This window comes from Bubalus bubalis, chromosome 10, assembly GCF_019923935.1.
Source record: "Bubalus bubalis isolate 160015118507 breed Murrah chromosome 10, NDDB_SH_1, whole genome shotgun sequence".
Lineage (NCBI taxonomy): Eukaryota > Metazoa > Chordata > Mammalia > Artiodactyla > Bovidae > Bubalus > Bubalus bubalis.
In genome coordinates, this window is record NC_059166.1 from 95495191 (window position 1) to 95516717 (window position 21527).

A 21527-nucleotide genomic window follows, 5' to 3' on the forward strand; every position below is an offset into this window, starting at 1 on the left:
CGTGTCCCATCCAGAATTAGAGTCCTGTTACTGTATTGTACTATTATATTCAGTCGAGTAATAAAGCAAGGGGTTGCGGTCTCAGTCGCTAAAGTGTGCTCTGTCATTGAAATGAGAGGCCTGTCACCAGGCTTCTCGTATCTGCTCCCACATGTTTCAGTTTCCATCCATCCATACAGGATGCACATGGGAATAGCTATAGTCAGATGGTCATAAATTACCATGAACTAGATGACAGTGTTATAGTTGAGTATAACATGAGGATGGGTTTCCCAGATGGCGCAGTTGATAAAGAATCCGCCTACCAGTGCAGGAGACACAAGAGACACAGGTTCGATCCCCGGATCAAGAAGATACCCTGGAGGAGGAAATGGCAGTCCACTGCAGTATTCTTGCCTGGGACATCCCATGGACAGAGGAGCCTGGCAGACACAACTCAGCAGGCGCGTGGGTGCATGTGCGCATGCACGCGCGTGTGCACACACACACAATATGAGGATATCATGAGTATTTCATAGAAATGAGTATTTAAAACATGACATGTCTGTCCTTGTGCAATAATATAGAGAAAACTATAAATATATTACTAATACTTAGAGCTTAAACTCACTCTTTTAACCTGTAGATAGAATTAGACATAGTTCACCATTCTTAGCTCTATGAATTTCTAACAGATGCTGTTACATAATAAGTTTAGAAGATTCTTTGAAACAAACCATGAAAATACTAATTTATTTCTCTAGGTCTTGAGTTTTTAAAATAAACATGAATCTAAATCTAAAAGCTTTACAGGGAAAGAATTGTCTTTGTTATTCTTATAGTTATCTGGAAAGATTAAGAAATCTTAGTATTTATTTTGGAAAAAGAATTGGTGGATTGAACTGCATTCATTGCCCCCTAACAAATGAGCAAGACCCAGTGCCTTCACGTAAAATGTATTGCTGAAATAGCGTCACTGTGTTTTTCCTTCCAGTTGTATAAAATCAGAAGAGGTAGAACCAGGCCCCAGGCACTCTTATTTCTCTGCATGATACTTCTGCTTATTGTCCTTCACACTAGCTACATGATTTATAGTCTTGCTCCCCAGTATGTTATGTATGGAAGCCAAAACTACTTAATAGAGGTAAGTACAAACACTAAAAAAAGTCATTATTTTGACATTTTAAACATAGTAATATCTAAAACCAAATTCTAATTTGTGAAAGCTAGCATAAAATATTAGCTCATCAAATTAAATTTAATACTGCTAAAACTAGTTTTACATTCCATTGTTGGGCATATTTACATTTGCTTCATACAAATTCTTTTGAAAAATAACACTGAATTTCATAATAGTTGTTCCTTAAATGGATCCCATGCTGCCAAACTGCTGAGCTTTATCTCAGCACTTTACTAGAACTCATAATATTTACTTTAAAGTAATATTTTAAGTAAGTTTATTAAGATGGCTCCCCAAAACGTTTTGGTGAGCAAAGAGCAAAAAACGTCTGCTCATTGGTACCATGAATCCCATAGGAGAGACTTTATAAATGTTTTATTTCTGGGTAATTATGCTTTCTCATATCCTGATAGGGATCCTCTTACCTGTTACAGTGATTCCTTGGTGTTATCTTTCAAAAGCCACCTGTGATTCTTTGTTGTACCTGGAGAGCTAGTTTGAATATTTTGAAAGTTTAAGATATTTTGACAATATCTAATTTGGCCTTTATTTAGTTTCCTTTTCCTAAAATGTCTCTTGCTCTGCTTTCTAATAGTTTGAATCAAATCTGTGTTTTAGGGCCCAGTTCAAGCCTTACTTTAATAGAGTCTTTAATTATTAATCCATTCTGCCCAGATCATTCCTTTTTCATCCTTCATTCTTTCTTTAACATGTAATTAGTAGTTAGTTCACTGAGAAATATCAGTAGTGTAAGTGGATCAGAGATAAGACACACATCACAGCAGAGGTACACAGGTGACCCAAGTTTGGGAAACACACTGCTAAGATCACCTTACTCATTCTTCTCATTTCTTACACCTTTTGTTATCTTCTTGCCTTATCCCCTGCGCCTAGTTCTCGAGCTCATGTTATGAAACATTCTTCTGTGAATGGATGAAATAAGATCATGCTTTTGCATGGATAAATGGTATTCTCTTCTTGTTCCACAGTGGAAAACCAAGGGCTGTTTTCTCTGGGCAGAAGCTCCATTGATTAACACAGGGCCTAAACATTGTTGCAGGAAAGCCTTAATGTCAAATTTACCATGAATCTTTTTATTCTAATTGAAATTTTACATAAAATTTACATTTTAGAATATTAGCCAAATGTGGTTTAATAGAAAACAGGGTATAAAGTTCATAATGTGTCACTTTTTAATCAAAATATATATGTTAATATACTATTTACATTTTAACTATATCTTCATTTTTTAGAGCAATATGACTTTCAGTGACCATAGAGGCAATTCATCCCTTTCTGTGCCAAAGAGATGTGATGCAGATGCCCCTGAAGGTAAAGCAGCTTGTGTCGCCTTTCTTAGAATTTATAACTGTGTAAGAAAAGATTTGTTTTGAATTTTGGTGTCTTAAGCATTTGATACATTTGTTTTCATATGTGGTGACAAAGGAACTTTAGAAGAAATTGGTCTCTTCAATAGAACTTATTGGTGATATAATGATTTCCATTAGGGAGAGGATCATTATAAATTAGTTACCCTTGAAGAAGAAAATGTGGTTCTTATTTACCATACTTACGGGTATAATAAGAAATCATTCTTAAATGCCTTTTTTGTTGTTGTTTTAAAAAATTCAATAGACTTTTGGTAGAATCTGTCACTTTTAGGACTGAGAACAAAAGTACCTATGACCTAGAACAGCTTTTAACCCATCCAGCTCTGGTCACTTTAGTTAATAAAATAATGATAAAGTTAATGACGACAGCAGTTAATGTTTAAGAATGTGTAATTGTGAGCCAGACATTGTAAGTTTTTCCAGTGTATTCTGACAAAAGCTCTGAGATCCTGTGCTCTTCATCTCTGAATTTTGAGAGGGTCATTTTTTTTCTGTCTTCTGTTTGCTAAGATGATTTTTTCCCCTGTTACTATTATAGCATTCTTTCCTGGTTAAGGATTCCAGATTTATTCTTTCAAGATATGCAAAAACTTTTCTACTTTTGCCTTCAAAATGCTTTTATTCCAAAGTAAAGTAATATGTCAGATATATTTCTTGATAAGTCATTGAGGGGTTCCATTATGAAAAAGATAAATTTGGAGTGTTTTAGCAGAGTCAGCTCTAGACTGTTGTAGAGTAACAGGAATAGGTACAGAACACTGGATGGCCCGGTAAGGAAGCAGTGAGCTCTATCTGGAGATCGCTGTGGGCTCATCAGAAAGAAAGGCTTCAGACAGGGGATGGCAGGGCCACCTCTCCAGGTGAGAGGAGAATCCAGGGAAGGCTGCTCCAGGCGGAGGAACACAGCGCACACATCAAGTTACCTTCGACCGTATAGTTTTGTGTTCAGACAGTTTAAAACCATTATTATTGTTTTGTTTTTAATTGTGGAGATGTAAGGGGTTGGAGGAAAGAGGAAATGGGGTTGCCGAGTTAGAAGTCAAATCAGAAAGGTCTGGGAAAGAGCCAATGGATGGTTTTACACAAGAAAGTGGAAACCGTGGTCTGGCTTGTTTTCAGTAACTTAAATTACAGAAGAGAGAGAATGGATTTCAGAAACTGAGACCAGAGCATAGAAACCATTTGGGAGAGGGTGCCAGGAGGAACAGTTTTCAGTAATCTAGGAGAGATGGTGAAAGCCTGAAGCAAACGGTGGTCTTAAGAGTGAAATGAACACAGAATTGAGAGATCTCCTTGCTTGGATATGAAGAGTGGCAGGGGAGGCAGAATATTTTGGAATGGCCTCCAGTTTCTGAGTAATATGGTAAATTTTGGTATCACCAAACTGAGGTAAAAATAGATACTAAGATTAAAGAAAAAAGTATAGATACTGCTTAGCTGACTTGAGATGGAGATTTCACGGGCAGTTGGATGTTTACAGAATGAACTCAGAGGGCAGAGTGTGAGGAGCCTGGAGACCCAGGCAGGCGGGTGACAGAACTATGGGGGAGCGAGCGGAAAGAAGAAGGAAAGATGTGGATGCTGGAGGCAAAAACTACGTGCAGTGAATAAAAGGGAATGTAAAGCACTGAAATTCTTCATAGAGCTTGAGAGGGATTGGATGGAAACTAGAGAAGGTATGCAGCATCAGCAGAGAATCTTTTTTTTTTTTTTTAATGAAGAGAGACTTTAGGGATGATGGTATGAATTCATGGATCAGGAAAAGTTGAAGAAAAATATGAGAAAGGGTGAATGATGAGCCAATGTCATCCTGTTCTGGAGGAGATAGTAGTTAGAACATCGAAGAATGCTTTAGGTAGAAGGAAGGATCCTTCTTTGTCTAGATTGCAAGGAAGGAGGCAACAATATGAACTCAGATAGTAATTTCTTAGTGAGGGTGAGCAGGAAGTTCTCTGTGATTGTCTCATCTTGCTTTGAGGTGTAATTTCAGTTATTTGCCGGGAATCATGTGGGCCACTGGGCACAAAACTAAAGAAAGTGGCAAAAGTTTTGCTAGGTGAACAGAACGATCTGACCAGAGATAAGTTAGTGATAAATGAATATATGCCAAGGGGCAGAGATGAAATTATCTCTCTGTATTTTTGCTGATGTGTCTGCACAGCTGGTGCCCTTTTCCATCAGAGCCTAGGCTGTCTGGGGAGATGATTTGAAGGACTGGGGGAGGATGAGAGTTAGAGACAGGACAGGCTGAGAGTCAGAGAAGGAAGAGACCAAACTCAGAGTCCAGGGTGCAGGGCAAAGATGGGAAGAGACCAAAATTGGGAGGAAAGAACAAGATCAAGAGATGAGTCAAAACCAAAATCAAGGGAAAGCAAACGTGAAGAAGAAGTAATAGTAAAATGTTTCTATTATAAATTAATTGACTTAATTTTCCAGGTCTGCTTTGGTAGCTAACAACAAAGACACTTTAGTCCCAGATTTTTAACTTTGAAATGCACACAGCCCCACCACCACCCCACACACATCACAAGTAGGGTTGATACGTGAAATGCTTTGGGTTGTCATATTTTGCTAAGTGAGAATAGAATGAAAAATTACTGTTGGGTTGATTTGTAATTTTTTGAGAGGGCTCTGATCTTGAAGATCTAAAATAAGTTCTGTTTCTTAGATTCTTACATTATTGAAACCTTAGCAGAAAAACAGGTCAAACTTTCAAAATCAGGTTGCACTGGTACAAGGGGCTTTAAAATGCCCCTGTATCGCTAAACTGAATGATTTTGTATGTTATAGATCAGTAAGCTTTAAATGATACACTTGGCCATAACTTTTATATGAATCCCATTTGGTATTTTTCTTTTTCAGTCTAGTTTATAGTGGTTTAAGTGATCTCCTTTGAATTGTTAAATATTTTTCTAAAACATTTTCGTTGATTTATGCTTTGAAATGTTACTTTGCAGTACAAAGCATACCCTTTAGATTTATGGATTTATCTCTCCCAATATTTTGTCTTTGTTCTCTACCAAATCTCTAAATGTCAAATTGCCTGTGCATGCTGGGAAGAGGATGGCAGAAATACAATCGTTATATTTGGGGCATCAGGGTAGTTTTCTTAAGAGAGTGAGAAAAAACAATGATGGACTGTAAGAGAGCTCTCCCTGCCAGATTCAAAATTAAGCATGCTCTGGGTACTGCCACTCATAAAGGAGATATTAACCCTACTAATGCACATATAAGCAAATGAAAATCATTGTTTTATACATTAAAAATTGTAATAATGGAGAAGAATGAGCAGTTCACATGAGATTTGACACGTGGGGTGGGGCTGGGGTAGAGTGTGTGGTGAAAGACTGATCGCGCAGTGTCCATTCACTGTGGACTAGGAAACCTCAGCTTGCAAGAAGAAAATCATCACTTTGTTACTTGTGACATTATGGTGGGCACTTTGACTAAGGTAGATGATACTGTAATAAAAATACCCCACAAGGCACTTGGTGTCACCTTTGTTATGTACCTGTTGCAAGTAATAGTTTTGGAGAACAGTTTTTCAATTTAGAAACAAAAAAGTTATAATTTATTGTGTTGTACTGAAAATTATTTCTCTTGGACTGCAAGGAGATCCAACCAGTCCATCCTAAAGAAGATCAGTCCTGGGTGTTCTTTGGAAGGAATGATGCCAAAGCTGAAACTCCAGTACTTTGGCCACCTCATGCAAAGAGTTGACTCATTGGAAAAGACTCTGATGCTGGGAGGGATTGGGGGCAGGAGGAGAAGGGAACGACAGAGGATGAGATGGCTGGATGGCATCACCGACTCGATGGATGTGAGTTTGAGTGAACTCCGGGAGTTGGTGATGGACAGGGAGGCCTGGTGTGCCGCAATTCATGGGGTCGCAAAGAGTCGGACACGACTGAGCGACTGAACTGAACTGAAAGATAATCTTCCTAGAAAGATGTTAAAGCAGGGATTTTTCTAAAACAGACATATATTGATCTCTTACTAATACTGAGTACATTTTAGAGACTTTTTTCTTAAGTAATATTGCATTCATATATGAGGTTGTCTGGCATTTTTCAAATGTTATAATGTTTGAGAATTAAGAGTCATCTAAAAATAGTTAAGGTTTTTTGTGTTTAAAATAATCTCTGAAAGAATAATTTAGCAGAGTTATAAACAATGCCTATCATACCATGTTTACAAAGTTCTCTTAAAGCAACAATTTTTCAAATTTATCCTTTCGCATAATGCATTGTTTATAAGTTCTAAGTGAGCCACCTGAGCAAATTAGAAATCCATTTTTAGATTTTATATGCAATTATGACAAAAGGACTTTTACATTCTTAGTTTTATATTTGTTAATTGCTACTTAATCTAATAGACATTAATACATGCACAATTTATATGCTAGTGTGAGTAAAATAGTTAAACACAGAATTATAAAAAGTAATATAAACATGCAGAAATATTTGAGTCTGGATAGGAAGATGAATGATCAGTGTCCCTTTGTGGTCTGGCAGAATAGAGTACTGGGTAGGTTCTCAGAAAGAGAGACAGCATCAGAGACATATGCACAGCCCATGCCTTTGGAAAGCAAACAGCCTAATGAATTTGGATATGAAAATAAATAATAGTAATAGAAAAGTAAATGGCATACTGTAATGAAATTACAGGCAGAATGCTGTGGGAAGGCAAAGGAGGTAATGGTTTTCCCTACAGTGTAACATTTTAACTGGGCCCCAAAGCGCAAGTGAATCTAAATGAACAAACAAAACAGTGGAGGCTGTACCAAGCAGAGAAGGAACCTGTGTTAATAAGGCATAAAGACAAATTTATTTGGCCTGATATGGAAAAAGTATGTTGTGGCAGGAGCATTGCATGTTTGGGAAATACAGAGAGGGATGAAGCAAGATTGTATCTTTCTGAATGACCATTTTAAAAAAAATTGTGAACCACAAGTTTAATTTCTGCCATCCTGTTTAATTATTTTACCTTTCCTTGACGTGAACTTGTGTTATTTGGACAGTAAAGCACCTAGAAATGTGATGATCTGTATAAATCAAGCTTGATTTTTGTGGGATGTTCTGGTTAAGTATATTTGTTAATGTATATAGCCAGCCTTAAAAATCATTAATCTGTGGTTTTAGATTTTAGCATTAGGATATAATTTCACTAGGACAAATGGTTAAGATAATTTAAGTTAACTGATGATGCTAAAATAAAAACTGATGTGTTAAACTAAACTACATGAATTACAAAAAGTTGAGCAGATTTAAAATTAAAGAGCTAAAGCAGAGTTATAATTACATATACTAACTACAAAGGGAAAAGTAAGATGATATTGAATAACTAAAGATAATGTTAGAGGAAAATTAATAAAGTAAAACATGCATACTTTTACTCTAAATACTTACTTTAGAGAGGAGTTGAATACTAAGTTTTGGAGTAAACAAGCCCATTATCAGGGAGGGCCTCAAAATACATTCTATATAAATAAAATGTATTTACCATGCTGTTTTGCTTTTGTCATTAGTAAAAGGAAGTAGACCTGTTTTTTCAGAATTTCAGGTACCTATCCTTCTGCAGACTTTTCTCTGAGATACTGCATCATCTAAGATACTATGTCAGTTTGCAGCTGCAAAGAACCAGCTGTGAGAGCGGGATGATCATGGCATGTTTTCCCTGAGGTCAGCCAAGAGGACTCAATCAGCAACAGCTGTCTGCTGGCCAGCTGAGACGAGGGCAGACTTCGGGGGCCTGGCGAAAGAGGGAAATCTAGCTAAGGGTTACTTAAGTCAGATCAGCAAGCTGGTTGTTCTGATTGATCAGTGTGGACAAATAGCTAATCTTCCGTGAAGCGAAGGCTGGGAATGTTGGGGGCTTGTGTCTGGCTGTTTTGCAGGTAAACAAAGGGGTGTCCTAGAGCCTTCTCTATATCATAGGTTGTATCCTTCTTCATACTAAGCCTTCAATACCTGATGTGTATTTTATACTTAAGGAACATTTTAATTCAAGCACTAAATTTTTATTAAGTAAGTTAATGTGACCATTTAAGTAAGTTAAAGGTGAAACACAGTTCTACTAAAGTACTGCTTCAGTTTTTAGTTTAAATTAATTAAAAGTATGTAGTATTAGAAATTTCGTTCCCTAGTCTCAGTAGTCATATGTCAAGTGCTGAAAAGTTGCATGTTTCCAGTGGGTGTTATGTTGGACAGTAGAGCCTGCGTGGTTGGTTGGTGCGTGGTTGGTTGGCATCTCATAGGAATCAGAGCTTCTTACAAAGTGGAGCCCCTCCCTCTCCTGAAGATGGCACCGTCACGTGAAGTAAAGTTAAATATATTACTTGCAAAAAGTGGAAAGCAAAGTTGACCTTAGTGTCAAGAACAAGGAGAAAGAACCAGATTCCTAAGAAATTGTAGTTGCAGACTAGCACTTTGCAGCTATGCAGGCCAGATGCACGTCAGCAGAGTGAATTTGTTTCACTGCAGTTTCAGACTGGCAGTGCAGTAAATGGTGCAAGTAAGTACAATCTTCACGAGAGAACATACCTTAATTCTTGGCTTCACAGAATTCCCACAAAGGAGCGCAAGTGAAGATGTCAGAGTCAAATATTCAAGCACACAAGGAGACAAAGCACCGCAAACAGAAGTAGCAGACAGCAGAGAAAGACCTGCCAAGCTCTGATCCTGGAACTATCAACACAGATTATGGAACAGTTAGCTATGATGAAAGAAATAAGACCAGATCAACATACCACAGACGACAGCAAAGTATTAAAGAATGAATGAAACCCTAGCAAATTTATAAATGGACCAAATGCAGTGTTTGAAAATGTAATTGAAATTAAACTCAGTGTAGAGAACTACAAGAGTAAAACCACAACAAGGCATCTCCACTTACCGTTCATTAACTATGGGAGGAGGAGGGGTAGCTGAGGTAGCTCATCTCAGAGGAAAATGGGCACAAGCCCCTCCAGGTAAATAGATGGACACCATCCAGCATGGCCTGTACCTCCGGGCATGACCGCCTGGGACGATCAGAGAACGGGGCTCAGATCATGAGGAAACAGAACCCAGACCCAGGCTGATGGCTGACAGCCATGATGTAAAAGCAGTGCTTTAGATCCATCAGTGTCATCAGAGACCAGAGGCTGAGGGGCTCACAGGTTCAGGGAAGTAAACAGACATCTCAAGTGAGTGTGATATGTGGTCCTGGATTTGGTCCTGCCCTTAAGGGATGAATGTTTTAGGAAGAATACACTCAGATAAATGACATGTTGCAGTATGGACCATAGGGCCAATTTTTAAAAATATAATATCAATATTAAAAGTCTTAAATTTAATAGCTCTTCTCTGGTTAGGTAAGAGAAGGTCCATCTTGTAAAAAATGCTGTGTTAAGTGGCTAAATTGCATAATGTATGGTTCAGAAAACAGAAGTAAATATTTATGTTGAGAAAAAGATAAAAGAGAGGGAAAAAAAATGAGGCCTACTATATACCACCAGATGGCTGTTCTTACTGTTCAGTCGCTATGTCATGTGCTACTCCTTGTAACCCCAAGGACTGCATCATGCCAGGCTTCCCTGTCCTTCACCATCTCTGGGGGGTTGTTCAAACTCATGTCCATTGGGTTGGTGGTGCCACCTAACCATCTCATCCTCTTTTGTCCCCTTCTCCTCCTGCCTTCAATCTTTCCCAGCATCAGAGTCTTTTCTAATGGCCCCTTAGGTGGCCAAAGTAATGGAGCATCCGCTTCAGCATCAGTCCTTCTAATGAATATTCAGGGTTGATTTCCTTTAGAATTAACTAGTTTGATCTCCTTGCAGTCCAAGGGACTCTGAAGAGTCTTCTCCAATACCACAGTTCAAAAGCATCAATTCTTTGGCACTCTTTATAGTCCAACTCTCACATCCATACATGAGTACTGGAAAAAGCACAGCTTTGACTAGACAGACCTGTCACTAAAGTAATGTCTCTACTTTTTAATACGCTGTCTAGGTTTAATAGCTTTTCTTGCTGAGCAGAATTTAATGCTTTTAATTTCATGGCTGCAGTCACCATCTGCAGTGATTTTTGGAGCCCAAGAAAATAGTCTGTCACTGTTTCCGTTGTTTCCCCATCTATTTGCCATGAAGTGATGGGACCAGATGCCATGATCTTCGTTTTCTGAATGTTGAGTTTTAAGCCAGCTTTTTCACTCTCCTCTTTCACTTTCATCAAGAGGCTCTTTAGTTCCTCTTTGCTTTGTGCTGTAAGGGTGGTATCATCCGCGTGTCTGAGGTTATTGATATTTCTCCTGGCAATCTTGATTCCAGCTTGTGCTTCATCCAGCCCAACATTTTGCATAATGTACTCTGCATGTAAGTTTAATAAGCAAGGTAATAATATACAGCCTTGACATACTCCTTTCCCAATTTGGAACCAGTCTGTTGTTCCATTTCTGGTTCTAATGGTTGCTTCTTGACCTGCATACAGATTTCTCAGGAGGCAGGTCAGGTGGTCTGGTATTCCCATCTCTTTAAGAATTTTCCACAGTTTTTGTGACCCACACAGTCAAAGGCTTTGGTGTAGTCAATCAATTAAGTAGAAATAGATGTTTTTCTGGAACTCTGTTGCTTTTTCTGTGATCCAACATATATTGGCGGTTTGATCTCTAGTTCCTCTGCCTTTTCTAAATCCAACTTCAACATCTGGAAGTTCACGGTTCATGTAATGAAGCCTAGCTTAGAGAATATTGAGAATTGCTTTGCTAACGTGTGAGAGGAGTGCAACTATGCAGTAATTTGAGCATTCTTTGGCATCGCCTTTCTTTGGGATTGGAATGAAAACTGACCTTTTCCATTCTGTGGCCATTGCTGAGTTTTCCAAATTTGCTGGCATATTGAGTGCAGCACTTTCACAGCATCATCTTTTAGGACTTGAAGCAGCTCATTTGGAATTCCATCACCTCCACTAGCTTTGTTCATAGGGATGCTTCCTAAAGCCCACTTGAGTTTGCACTCCAAGATGTCTGGCTCTAGGTGAGTGATCACACCATCGTGGTTATCTGGGTCATTAAGATCTTTTTTGTATAGTTCTTCTATGTATTCTTACCACCTCTTCTTAATATCTTCTTCTATTAAGTCCATATGGTTTCTGTCTTTAATTATGCCCATATTCACATAAAATGTTCCCTTGGTATCTAATTTTCTTGAAGAGATCTCTAGTCTTTCCCATTCTTTTGTTTTCCTCTATGTCTTTGCATTGTTCACTTAGGAAGGCTTTCTTATCTCTCCTTGATATTCTTTGGAACTCTGCCTTCAGAGGGGTATAGCTTTTGTTTTCTCCTTTGCCTTTCAGTATTCTAAAAGCTGACAGTACCAAATGCAGGCCAGGATATGGAATTACTGAAGATAACCACTTCTAATTACCTTTTTAGTAGAATTATAATTATATTATTTATATAATTATACATTAATTACATCCTTTTATGGAAAAGGAAATGGCAACCCTCTGCAGTATTCTTGTTTGGAAAATCCAGTGAACAGGTGAGCCTGTCTGGCTACAGTCCATAGGGTCGTATAGAGTCAGACAGGACTGAAGTGACTTCATGCATACATCCTTTTAAAAATTTACACTTCTATTAATACATGTTATTTTTCTTAAATTCCAAAAATTTAAATTTATATGCACAGTGAGTGTTTCAGCATGATGTATTTTGTCCCACAAAATGACAGGAACATATTTTGAACATAAGAATTAGTGAATATAATGTATGCTATGTGGTAACTCCCTAGCAATTTAGACTAAAAGGTATATCTTCTTGTGAAAGTGAGTGGATCTTTTGTGTGTAATTTCAATTTTGAATCTGCTAAAAATAATTCATCTCTCACATTTTCCTGTCATTTCTGATATAAATTGTTAGCATCAAATAAACCTTGATTTAATTATAGACATATTCAGTTGTAGAAAATGAGTCATTCTTTGACTTGGTTTATAGAATGTATTCCGTTTGAGGTTCTGTAAAAGGACAGTTTAAATCCACAAAGAACATATTAAAAAACTCTTCAGAAATTAAACCTCTAAAAGCGCATAGTACTTTATAAAGCTTGTTGAATTTTTTCATATTTTAAATAACCCACCAATTTAAATTCAAAGATGATATTCTGTATTTGGTGATACAGTTCAACTTAATTCAAGATATTCTTATAAAGTTCTCACTTATTTTTAAAGATAGAGCAACTTCCACACTTTCTTATGTGAAGCATTTGCTTTGAAAACTATGAGCTAAAACAGGATATTCTAATCAAAATTGTTTCTTATGATAGTGTCAGACACCTAGCACTTTCTTTCTGGATATTTTCCATATGTACTCTAACTCCAACATTTTATCTATTCCAGGGCATTCTATTGTAACAATTTGTAATAGACCCTCTAAAGTCTTAATGGTTCCCAAATGTTGCTCAATAAGTTTTAAAAGCTTTTGAATCCCATAAAATGTGAGGAACTGACACCAATATCGTGTTGCTAATGCTCAGCAGACACACAGACACCCGCCTCTGCTCTCGGGTTAAACACCGCTGCGGACAGACGCAAGTGGCTGGCGATCCTGACTGAAACAGCTCCAGTAGCCCCCTTACCAAGACAGGTGGCCTCAGGAGGCTTGCTTTGAGACTTGGCATTTCACTCCATCCACCAACGTAAACCTTGTGTCATAAGCGTAGCCCAAATGTAGTTCTCCACCTTTTACGACCTCGATTAAAGTGGCCCAGCCCAGGCCCTTAAACCTTGTAAATACTCTTTGCCTTTCCCCTTCTTATTCTCCCTCACAGTATTTAGTCTAATAAATATAGTTTTACTAAATGGATGAGGTTTTCTAAGTCCTGTTTTGGAGTGTTGACAGTTGACAATAAATAAGCCTAGTGATGCTGGATAATTTAAGGGGGGTTTAATAATTTAATCAGTAAATTAAGAATCTTAGGTTTCTGTTTCTGCTTTCTAACTACCATCTGGTTTACATATAACGAAATGCGTGTCCTGCCAACCTCTCAAACCTCAGTTCCAAGGCTGAGCTCCTCTCCTTCTCTCTTCCATTTAGCTTTTCCACATGTTACCCTCATGTCATAGGGTAGGAAAAGTTGTCTTGTGCCTTTTGTGTGCCCTCAACTATTTATTTACTCAGAAATCTTGAAATTTTTTTTGCATTTTGTTACTTTTCCAATACTAACCATTTTCTACATTCCACCAAGATTAGATGAGAAATAGCAAACTATACCCATCAGTGAGGATACTTGAAATACATTACATACAGTGTAATAATACAGCTTTGTATGTTTTCACAGAAAAATATTCACCACATGATGATAGTGGAAGAGTGTATATATTATCTCATGTTTTATGTTTTGTGCATAAATAGTGTAAAAGTCATGCTACAACTTTACAGGGATGGTCCAATATATGCAGATCAATCAATATGATATACAGCACATTAAGGAAAGACCGAAATCACACGAGCATCTCAGTAGACACAGAAGAAGCCTTTGACAAAATTCAGCATCCATTTATGATAAAAATTCTTAGCATAATAGATATAGAGGGAACATATCTCAGCATAATGAAAGCTGTTTACAACCAACACAATACTCAGTGGTAAAGCTGAAAGCCTTTTGCTAAAATCTGGTACAAGACAAGGATACTCACTCTCACCTCTTCTATTCAACATAGTATTGGAAATCCTAACAGCAGTCAGACAAGAGAAAGAAAAAAAAAAAAGGGATCCAGATTGGAAGGGAAGAGGCAAAATTGTCATTATATGCATATGGCATGATACTATGTATAAAAAACCCTCAAGTCTCCACACAGAAACTACTTGAACTGATAAATGAATTCAGCAAGGTAGCAGGATACAAGATTAATATAAAGAAGTCGGTTGCATTTCTTTACACTAATAATGAAATAACAGAAAAGGAATGTAGAAAAATATTAACCTTTTAATATCACATCCTCAAAAATAAAATACTTAGAGTTAAACCTGACCAAGAAGGTGAAAGACATATGCCAAGAACTATAAAAATGTTAATAAAGGAAATTGAAGATGATTCAGAGTTTGGAAAGATATCCCATGCTTTTGGCTTGGAAGAATTAATATTGTTAAAATGACCATACTACCCAGAGCAATCTACAGATTTAATGCAATCCCTATCAAATTACCCTGGATTTTTTTCACAGAGCTAGAACAAATAATCCTAAAATTTATATGGAAACATAAAAGACCCAGAATTGCCAGAGCAATCCAGAAGAAAAAGAAGAAAGCAGGAGGCATAACCCGTCCAGACTTCAAATACTACAAAGCTACAGTAATCCAAATAACTTGGTACTGGCACAAAAGCAGACATGTGGATCAATGAATCAGAGCAGAGAGCCCAGAAATAAGCCCACACACCTCCAGTCAGTCAGTCTTTGACAGAATAGACAACGATCTACAATGGAGAAACGATGGTCTCTTTAGCAAGCGGTGCTGGGAAAGTTGGACGTGCGTGTGTGCTCAGTCACTAAGTTTAGCTGCATATAAATCAATAAAGTTAGACACAGCCTCACACCAGACACAAAAATAAACTCAAAATGAGTTAAAGACTTAAGCATAAGACATAACAACAAAAAACTCCTAAAAGAAAACATCGGCAAAACATTCTCTGACATAAATCATATCAGTGTCTTCTTAGGTCAGTCTCCCAAGCAATCGAAATAAGAACAAAAATAAACAAATGGGACCTCATCAGACTTCCAAGCTTTTGCACAGCAAAGGAAACCATAAATAAAATGAAAAGACAACCTATAGAATAGGAGAAAATATTTGCAAATAATGTGACCAATAAGGCATTAATTTCCAGTATACACAAACAGCTCATACAGTTCAACAACAACAAAACAAACCAATTAAAAAGTGAGCAGAAGACCTGAATACACATCTCTCCAAAGAAGACATGCAGATGGCCAATGCACATGAAAAGATGTTCAGCATCGCTAGTTATTAGAGAAATGCAAATCAAAACTACAATAAGGTATCACCTCACAACTATCAGAATGTCAGTCGTTGAAAATTTTACAAATAGCAAATGCTGGAGAGAGTGTGGATAAAAGAGAACCCTCTTGCACTGTTGGTAAAGATGCTATGGAGGAGAGTAAGTAAGTTCCTCAGAAAACTAAAATTAGAGTTAGCATATGATCCAGCAATCCTAGTCATGGGGATATATCCAGATGAAACTATAATTCAAAAAGATACATGGACTTCTACGTTCATAGCAGCACTGTTCACAACAGCCAAGACATGGGAACAACCTAAATGTCCGTCAGCAGAGGAATGGATAAAGAAGATGTGGTGCACATGTACTATGGAATACTGCTAGCCATAAAAATAATGAAATACTGCCATTTGCAGCAACATTGATGCAAACTAGAGATTATACTAAGTGAAGTAAGAAAGAAGACGGCAGATACTATATGATATCATTTAGATTTGGAGTATAAAATATAACACTGGTGAACCTGTCTACAAAACAGAAACAGACTCAGGGACATGATTACCACGGGCTGGGGAAGTTTGGGGAGGGATGAATTGAGAGGTTGGGATTAGCAGATGTAAGCTATTATATACAGAATAATAAACAAGGTTCTGCTGTATTTTGTTATTGTTTAGTTGCTAAATTTTGTCCAACTCTTTGCAACTCCATGGACTGTAGCATACTAGGCTTCCCTGTCCTTCACTGTCTCCTAGAGTTGGCTCAGATTCATGTTCATTGAGTCAGTGATGCCATCCAAACATCTCATCCTTGGTTGCCCTCTTCCTGCTCTCAATCTTTCCCAGCTTCCGGGTCTTTTCCACTGAGTTGGCGCTTCATGTCAGGTGGCCAAAGTAGTGTAACTTCAGCTTCTGTATAGCACAGGGAGCTCTATTCAATATCTTACGATAAAACAAAATGGAAAAGAATATAAAAAGAATGTGTGTGTATATATATGTGTGTGTGTGTGTGTGTGTGTATAACTGAGTCACTTCACTGTACAGCAGAAATTAGCAATGTAAATCAGCTCTACATCATAAATATATACATGTATACATATGTACACACAAACAGCATATAAAAGGCTGTACCTCAGAGAACAAAATGTGGAATAAGGACAAGAAATAAGTATTCATTGTTTTTTGATGTTGTTAATAAATGGCTTTTATTATATAATTAAAGAAAAAAAGCATTAATAAGCCTTTTTAAGAATGAAAACAATGACAGTCCAGATAGTGGCATGCATCTATCTGCCCAGTAACTATTGGTTGTAGAGAAGACCTTTTTCCTTCCAGTTTGTTGAAAAGTGGCAGTGGAGAGGGTAGTTTCTGAGACTTTGAAAAAATGTAATTCTCAAAATCTTAGTATCATTTTTTTCCTGGAATATAAAATGTTTCTTTCTACTTATACTTGGTTCCAGGAAATTTTGTTTAGAAGTCAAGGTGACTAAGCAATATTGCTTAAGTACTTACATTATCACTAACAGTGGATTCAGGTGATTTTTTGTTTTTCCATCTATACTTCACCTCTAAGCCAAAAAAGAGAAAAATGTGTTTTGCAGGAAAGACTTATTTCTATTTAAAACCAATTTCATTAGAGGAGTTACTATACTAATTTACACTTGATGTTTGATGTATAGTTTTAAATAAAAAGTTCATTTTAAGGAAAGCTAGTTTTGACAGGCTGAAATGAAGCTGGTCAAGGAGTTTCATTAGAACCTTAGCCTTATGGCCTGAGGTTAAGAATGGACACTGATGCTCTGTGATGACAGTATTTGTTAATGTCTCTTGTGGTGCTGAGTGCCCAAGTGGGTGATCTATAAACACAATTTGAAATGAAAACGGTACCAAACTCTTCCTTTGTGGATTTAAAAGACAGGTTTGAATATGGGCTTCAGATTTAATACCTCCTACCTACTTCATATTAAGTGAAGCTAATTAATTTTAGCTCTCTGGAGATTTGTAACAAGAAGATCCAATTTAAGAGACTATAAGTCATTCTTTCCCTCTGACTCAAGTACATGGAGCAGTGGCCTTTAAAAATACTACGTGGTCTTTTTGTCTTATACTCTGCACATTTGGAGGGAGGGGATGAGATAGTTCAGGACAGTTAGATTTAGTCTAAAGATGAGGATAAATGAGGTCACCTAGAATTATAATAGATTTGATAGGCTTATTTAGAATGCTATCCTATTTATTTAAGGAATACAAAATTAATAACAGCCTTTGCAATTTAAACACATTTGGAAGATATTGATACATCAGTTTTCATAATAGTGAGAATCACAGTCCTGTGTGTCTTGAAATTCACGTAAGATTTATAAATGTCTAAGTTTCCAAGATTCTATTTGCTGTTGTTGTACAGTTGGTCAGTTGTGTCTAGTTCTTTGTGACCCCATGGACCGCAGCATACCAGGCTTCCCTGTCCTTCACTATCTCCCGGAGTTTGTTCAAACTCAAGTCCATTGAGTCAGTGATGCCATCCAACCATCTCATCCTCTTTTGACTCCTTCTCCTCCTGCCCTCCATCTTTCCCAGCATCAGGGTCTTTTCCAATGAATCATCTCTTTGCATCAGGCAGCCAAAGTATTAGAGCTTCAGCATCAGTGCTTCCAGTGAATATTCAGGGTTGATTTCCTTTAGAATTGACTGGTTTGATCTCCATGTTGTCCAAGGGACTCTAGAGAGTCTTCTCCAGCACCACAGTTTAAAAGCATCATTTCTTCAGTGCTCCGCCGCCTTTGTGGTCCCGCTTTCACATCCATACATGACTACTGGAAAAACCATGGCTTTGACTATACAGGCCTTTGTCAGCAAAGTGATGTCTCTGCTTTTTAATATGCTGTCTAAGTTTGCCATAGCTTTTCTTCCAAGAAGCAAGTGTCCTTTAATTTCATGGTTGCAGTCAACATCTGCAGTGATGTTGGAGCCCAAGAAAATAGTCTGTCAATTGTTTCCATTTTTTCCCCATCTATTTGCCATGAAGGGATGTAGCTGGATGCCATAATCTTAGTGGTTTTGAATGTTCAGTTTTAAGTCAACTTTTTCACTTTCCTCCTTCATCTTCATTAAGAGGCCCTTTATTTCCTCTTCACTTTCTGCCATTAGGGTGGTATCATCTGCATATGTGAGGTTATTGATATTTCTCCCTGTAATCTTGATTCCAGCTTGAGCTTCATCCAGCCCAGCATTTTGCATGGTGTACTCTGCATAGAAGTTAAATAAGCAGGGTGACAATACACAGCCTTGATCTACTCCTTTTCCTATTTTGAACAAGTGTATTGTTCCATATTCTAACTATTGCTTCTTGACCTGCATACAGGTTTCTCAGGAGGCAGGTAATGTGGTCTGATATTCCCATCTCTTTAAGAATTTTCCAGTTTGTTGTGATCCAGTCAAAGCTTTGGTGTAGTCGTTGAAGGAAAAGTAAATGACTAATTGTTCTCATCTATTTTCTCATCTATTATTTTCATCTCATTTCCTTGTTTTTTCAGTTAACTTTTTAAATTGGTATCTATTATGTGGCAGGCACTATTCTAAATACTACTGATACACAGCTAGTGAACAAAGCTCAGATGTGCTGTCCCCATAGGGCTTATTTAGAAGGAGACAAATAAGTATATCAGGCAGTAATCATTATGGAGAAAAAGTACCAGAGGAGAGTAATGGTGCCCAGAAGGAGGGATGGTTTGAAATGCTGAGTAGGGCAGAAAGGAAATCCTTACTGAGAAGCTGACATCTGGGCAAAATGGCCTGAGGGAGGTGAGATCAGATACCTGGAAGGAAGGCAGATACCTGCAGAGAAGCCCTGCATGCCATGGTGACAGCAGGTGCAGAGGTTTTGGGGCAGGGGGACCCAGGAAAGGAGGAGGAAGGGCCAGTCATCAAAGAGAAGGACTTCATTCAGCTTTTAAGCTCAGACAGGAAGTCTAGAAGGCTGTGAGCAGATGACCTGATGGGCCTTACATCCTCAGGGGGTTACTCTGACTACTCTTTTGCATGTAGACCAGGGTATGGGAACTGTTTTTCTGTAAGAGACCAGTTAATAAATATTTTAGGCTCTGTGGGGCCTGGAGTAGTGTCCACACTGCTCAGCTGTGCCCCTGAAACACAGAGGTTGCCGTGGACAGCGTGTCATGTTTCAGCATAACTTACAAAACAAGTGATGGACCGAGTGAATCCTCCTGGGGTATAGTGTACTAGCCCCTGAGATAGACTATAATAAACCAAGGGCAAAGGCAAATTGATAGGACTTTTGCAGGAATCCAAGGCAGAGCTTGTGGTGGTAGAATTGCAGGAAGTGGTTAGATTCTGCGTAGATTTTGAAGATAGAGCCAGTGTGATTTTCCAATGCCATTCCTCCAGTAGGAACCTTAAACGTTCCCCTATACCACCTATACCACTGTTCCACCAGGGATTGAAGGATTCCACTTTTTAACCCATCCTGCATGTTTCCAGTCTTTTTTCTGAACTTGGTCTCCTTTTCCATTGTTGCTCTGCAACTGTTTGTTCTGGAAATGTCACAGCCAGATTCTGCCTAACTCCTCCCATCTTCATCAGTCAGATTCCTGGTCATCTTACAAGGTTTCTTTCCAACCTGATCCTCTTTTTTGAATCTCCAAACATGTGTACAGTTTTGTTTTTTTTTTTTTTTTTCATTTGAATTCCCATAGCAGTTTTACTTCTTACGGTGTGACCTTTACTCTGTCTTAATCTATAGTCATTTATGTATCTTATGTCTAGCCTCCTCTTTTGTAGGAATGTCAGCTCCTTGAATTAAGAAAACATATTAATATATATATATGTGAAGTATATTTTTCTGTCTTGTTCAACCAGCGTTTGTAGAATTGAATCACTTTTTAAAATTTGTTCCTTTTTTATCTTGTTAAAAAATGTTCTTGAAGTAACATAAGATTAACATCACCTAATATCTTGTCTCTTCTTGCCCACTTTATCTATTGAATGAAATCCATTGTATTAACTTCCTGCTCGGTACCTACTGACCCCTTTTCTTACTTGGATCAATTGCTTTCTAATTGTGCTATTAGGTCTAATGTTACAATTTCTGCTTATTGGACTTCTGCTGCATTAGAAACCGTATCTTCTTTCTGGATTTCCTTCCCAAAGCTAGTTTTCCAAGGGTTTAAAAAGAGAAAGAAAAGAAATGCTTTGTACAAAATATATATCTGAAAAGTCCTTGGATATCAACATCCTCACAGTTGATGATATGATGGGAAGTTTGTGCTATGTAAAAAATCGTTTTTTTTTTTAGAACTTTAAAAGTATTGTACCATCTATGTTTCATTTCTGATGGGTGAGAAATCCAGTGCATCTATTTCTTCTTTTGAAGTTAACTTGATTTTTTCTCTTTTCTCCATTTTCCCTTTGGGGAGCTCTTGTTCATTAGTTCCTGGATGTCTTCAATTGATCATCTGTCTCCTCTCATATTTCATATTTTCTGCCTACCATTTTGCTCTAGATTCTTGGGTATGTACTCAGTTTTATCTTCAAACTATACCCTGAATTTTTTATTTCATATAACACATTTGTACTTTCCTTGGGGTACTTTATGTTTCTGATTTTTTTCCAAGTATCTTTGTTTTATGATGTAATATCCTTGTCAGTATATGAAGATACTAAACATTTTTCTTAATGATTGCATTTAAGTAGAATTACAGTGCTGTTCATCTTGGAGTTCTGTTTATCTCGTTCTTTCCCTTCATGCTGATAGTCTCCTGTATATAGCTGATGATTTATTCATATTTATGTTAATTTGTGTTTAAGTATCAGGAACTAGGAAGCCTCATCACGGGGGCCTCTGTGATTGGGGTTTCTTGATCCTTAAGTTGTATTTTTAAATAAATGAAAGGGAAACCAGCTGTTTTACTGGAGACCTTCTAAGTGTGGCTTTCCATCTTACAGAATATTGCCGAGGTCTCCTGTCACCG

General features: G+C 37.6%; 1 protein-coding gene across 2 annotated transcripts in view; it reads left to right on the forward strand.

Annotated features, from left to right (window-relative positions):
* LMBRD1 (LMBR1 domain containing 1) overlaps positions 1-21527 on the forward strand; it is a 136798-nt gene that overhangs the window by 105987 nt on the left and 9284 nt on the right. The window contains exons 13-15 of one of the 2 annotated variants that reach the window (XM_044924545.1): positions 974-1123; positions 2413-2491; positions 13061-14589. In XM_044924545.1, coding sequence (XP_044780480.1) covers positions 974-1123; positions 2413-2491; positions 13061-13194 — 363 coding nt within the window. In that variant the 3' untranslated portion in view covers positions 13195-14589. Of the gene's footprint in view, positions 1-973; positions 1124-2412; positions 2492-13060; positions 14590-21527 lie in introns of those variants that run through there. The other variant, XM_006074255.3, reaches the window with a different exon arrangement.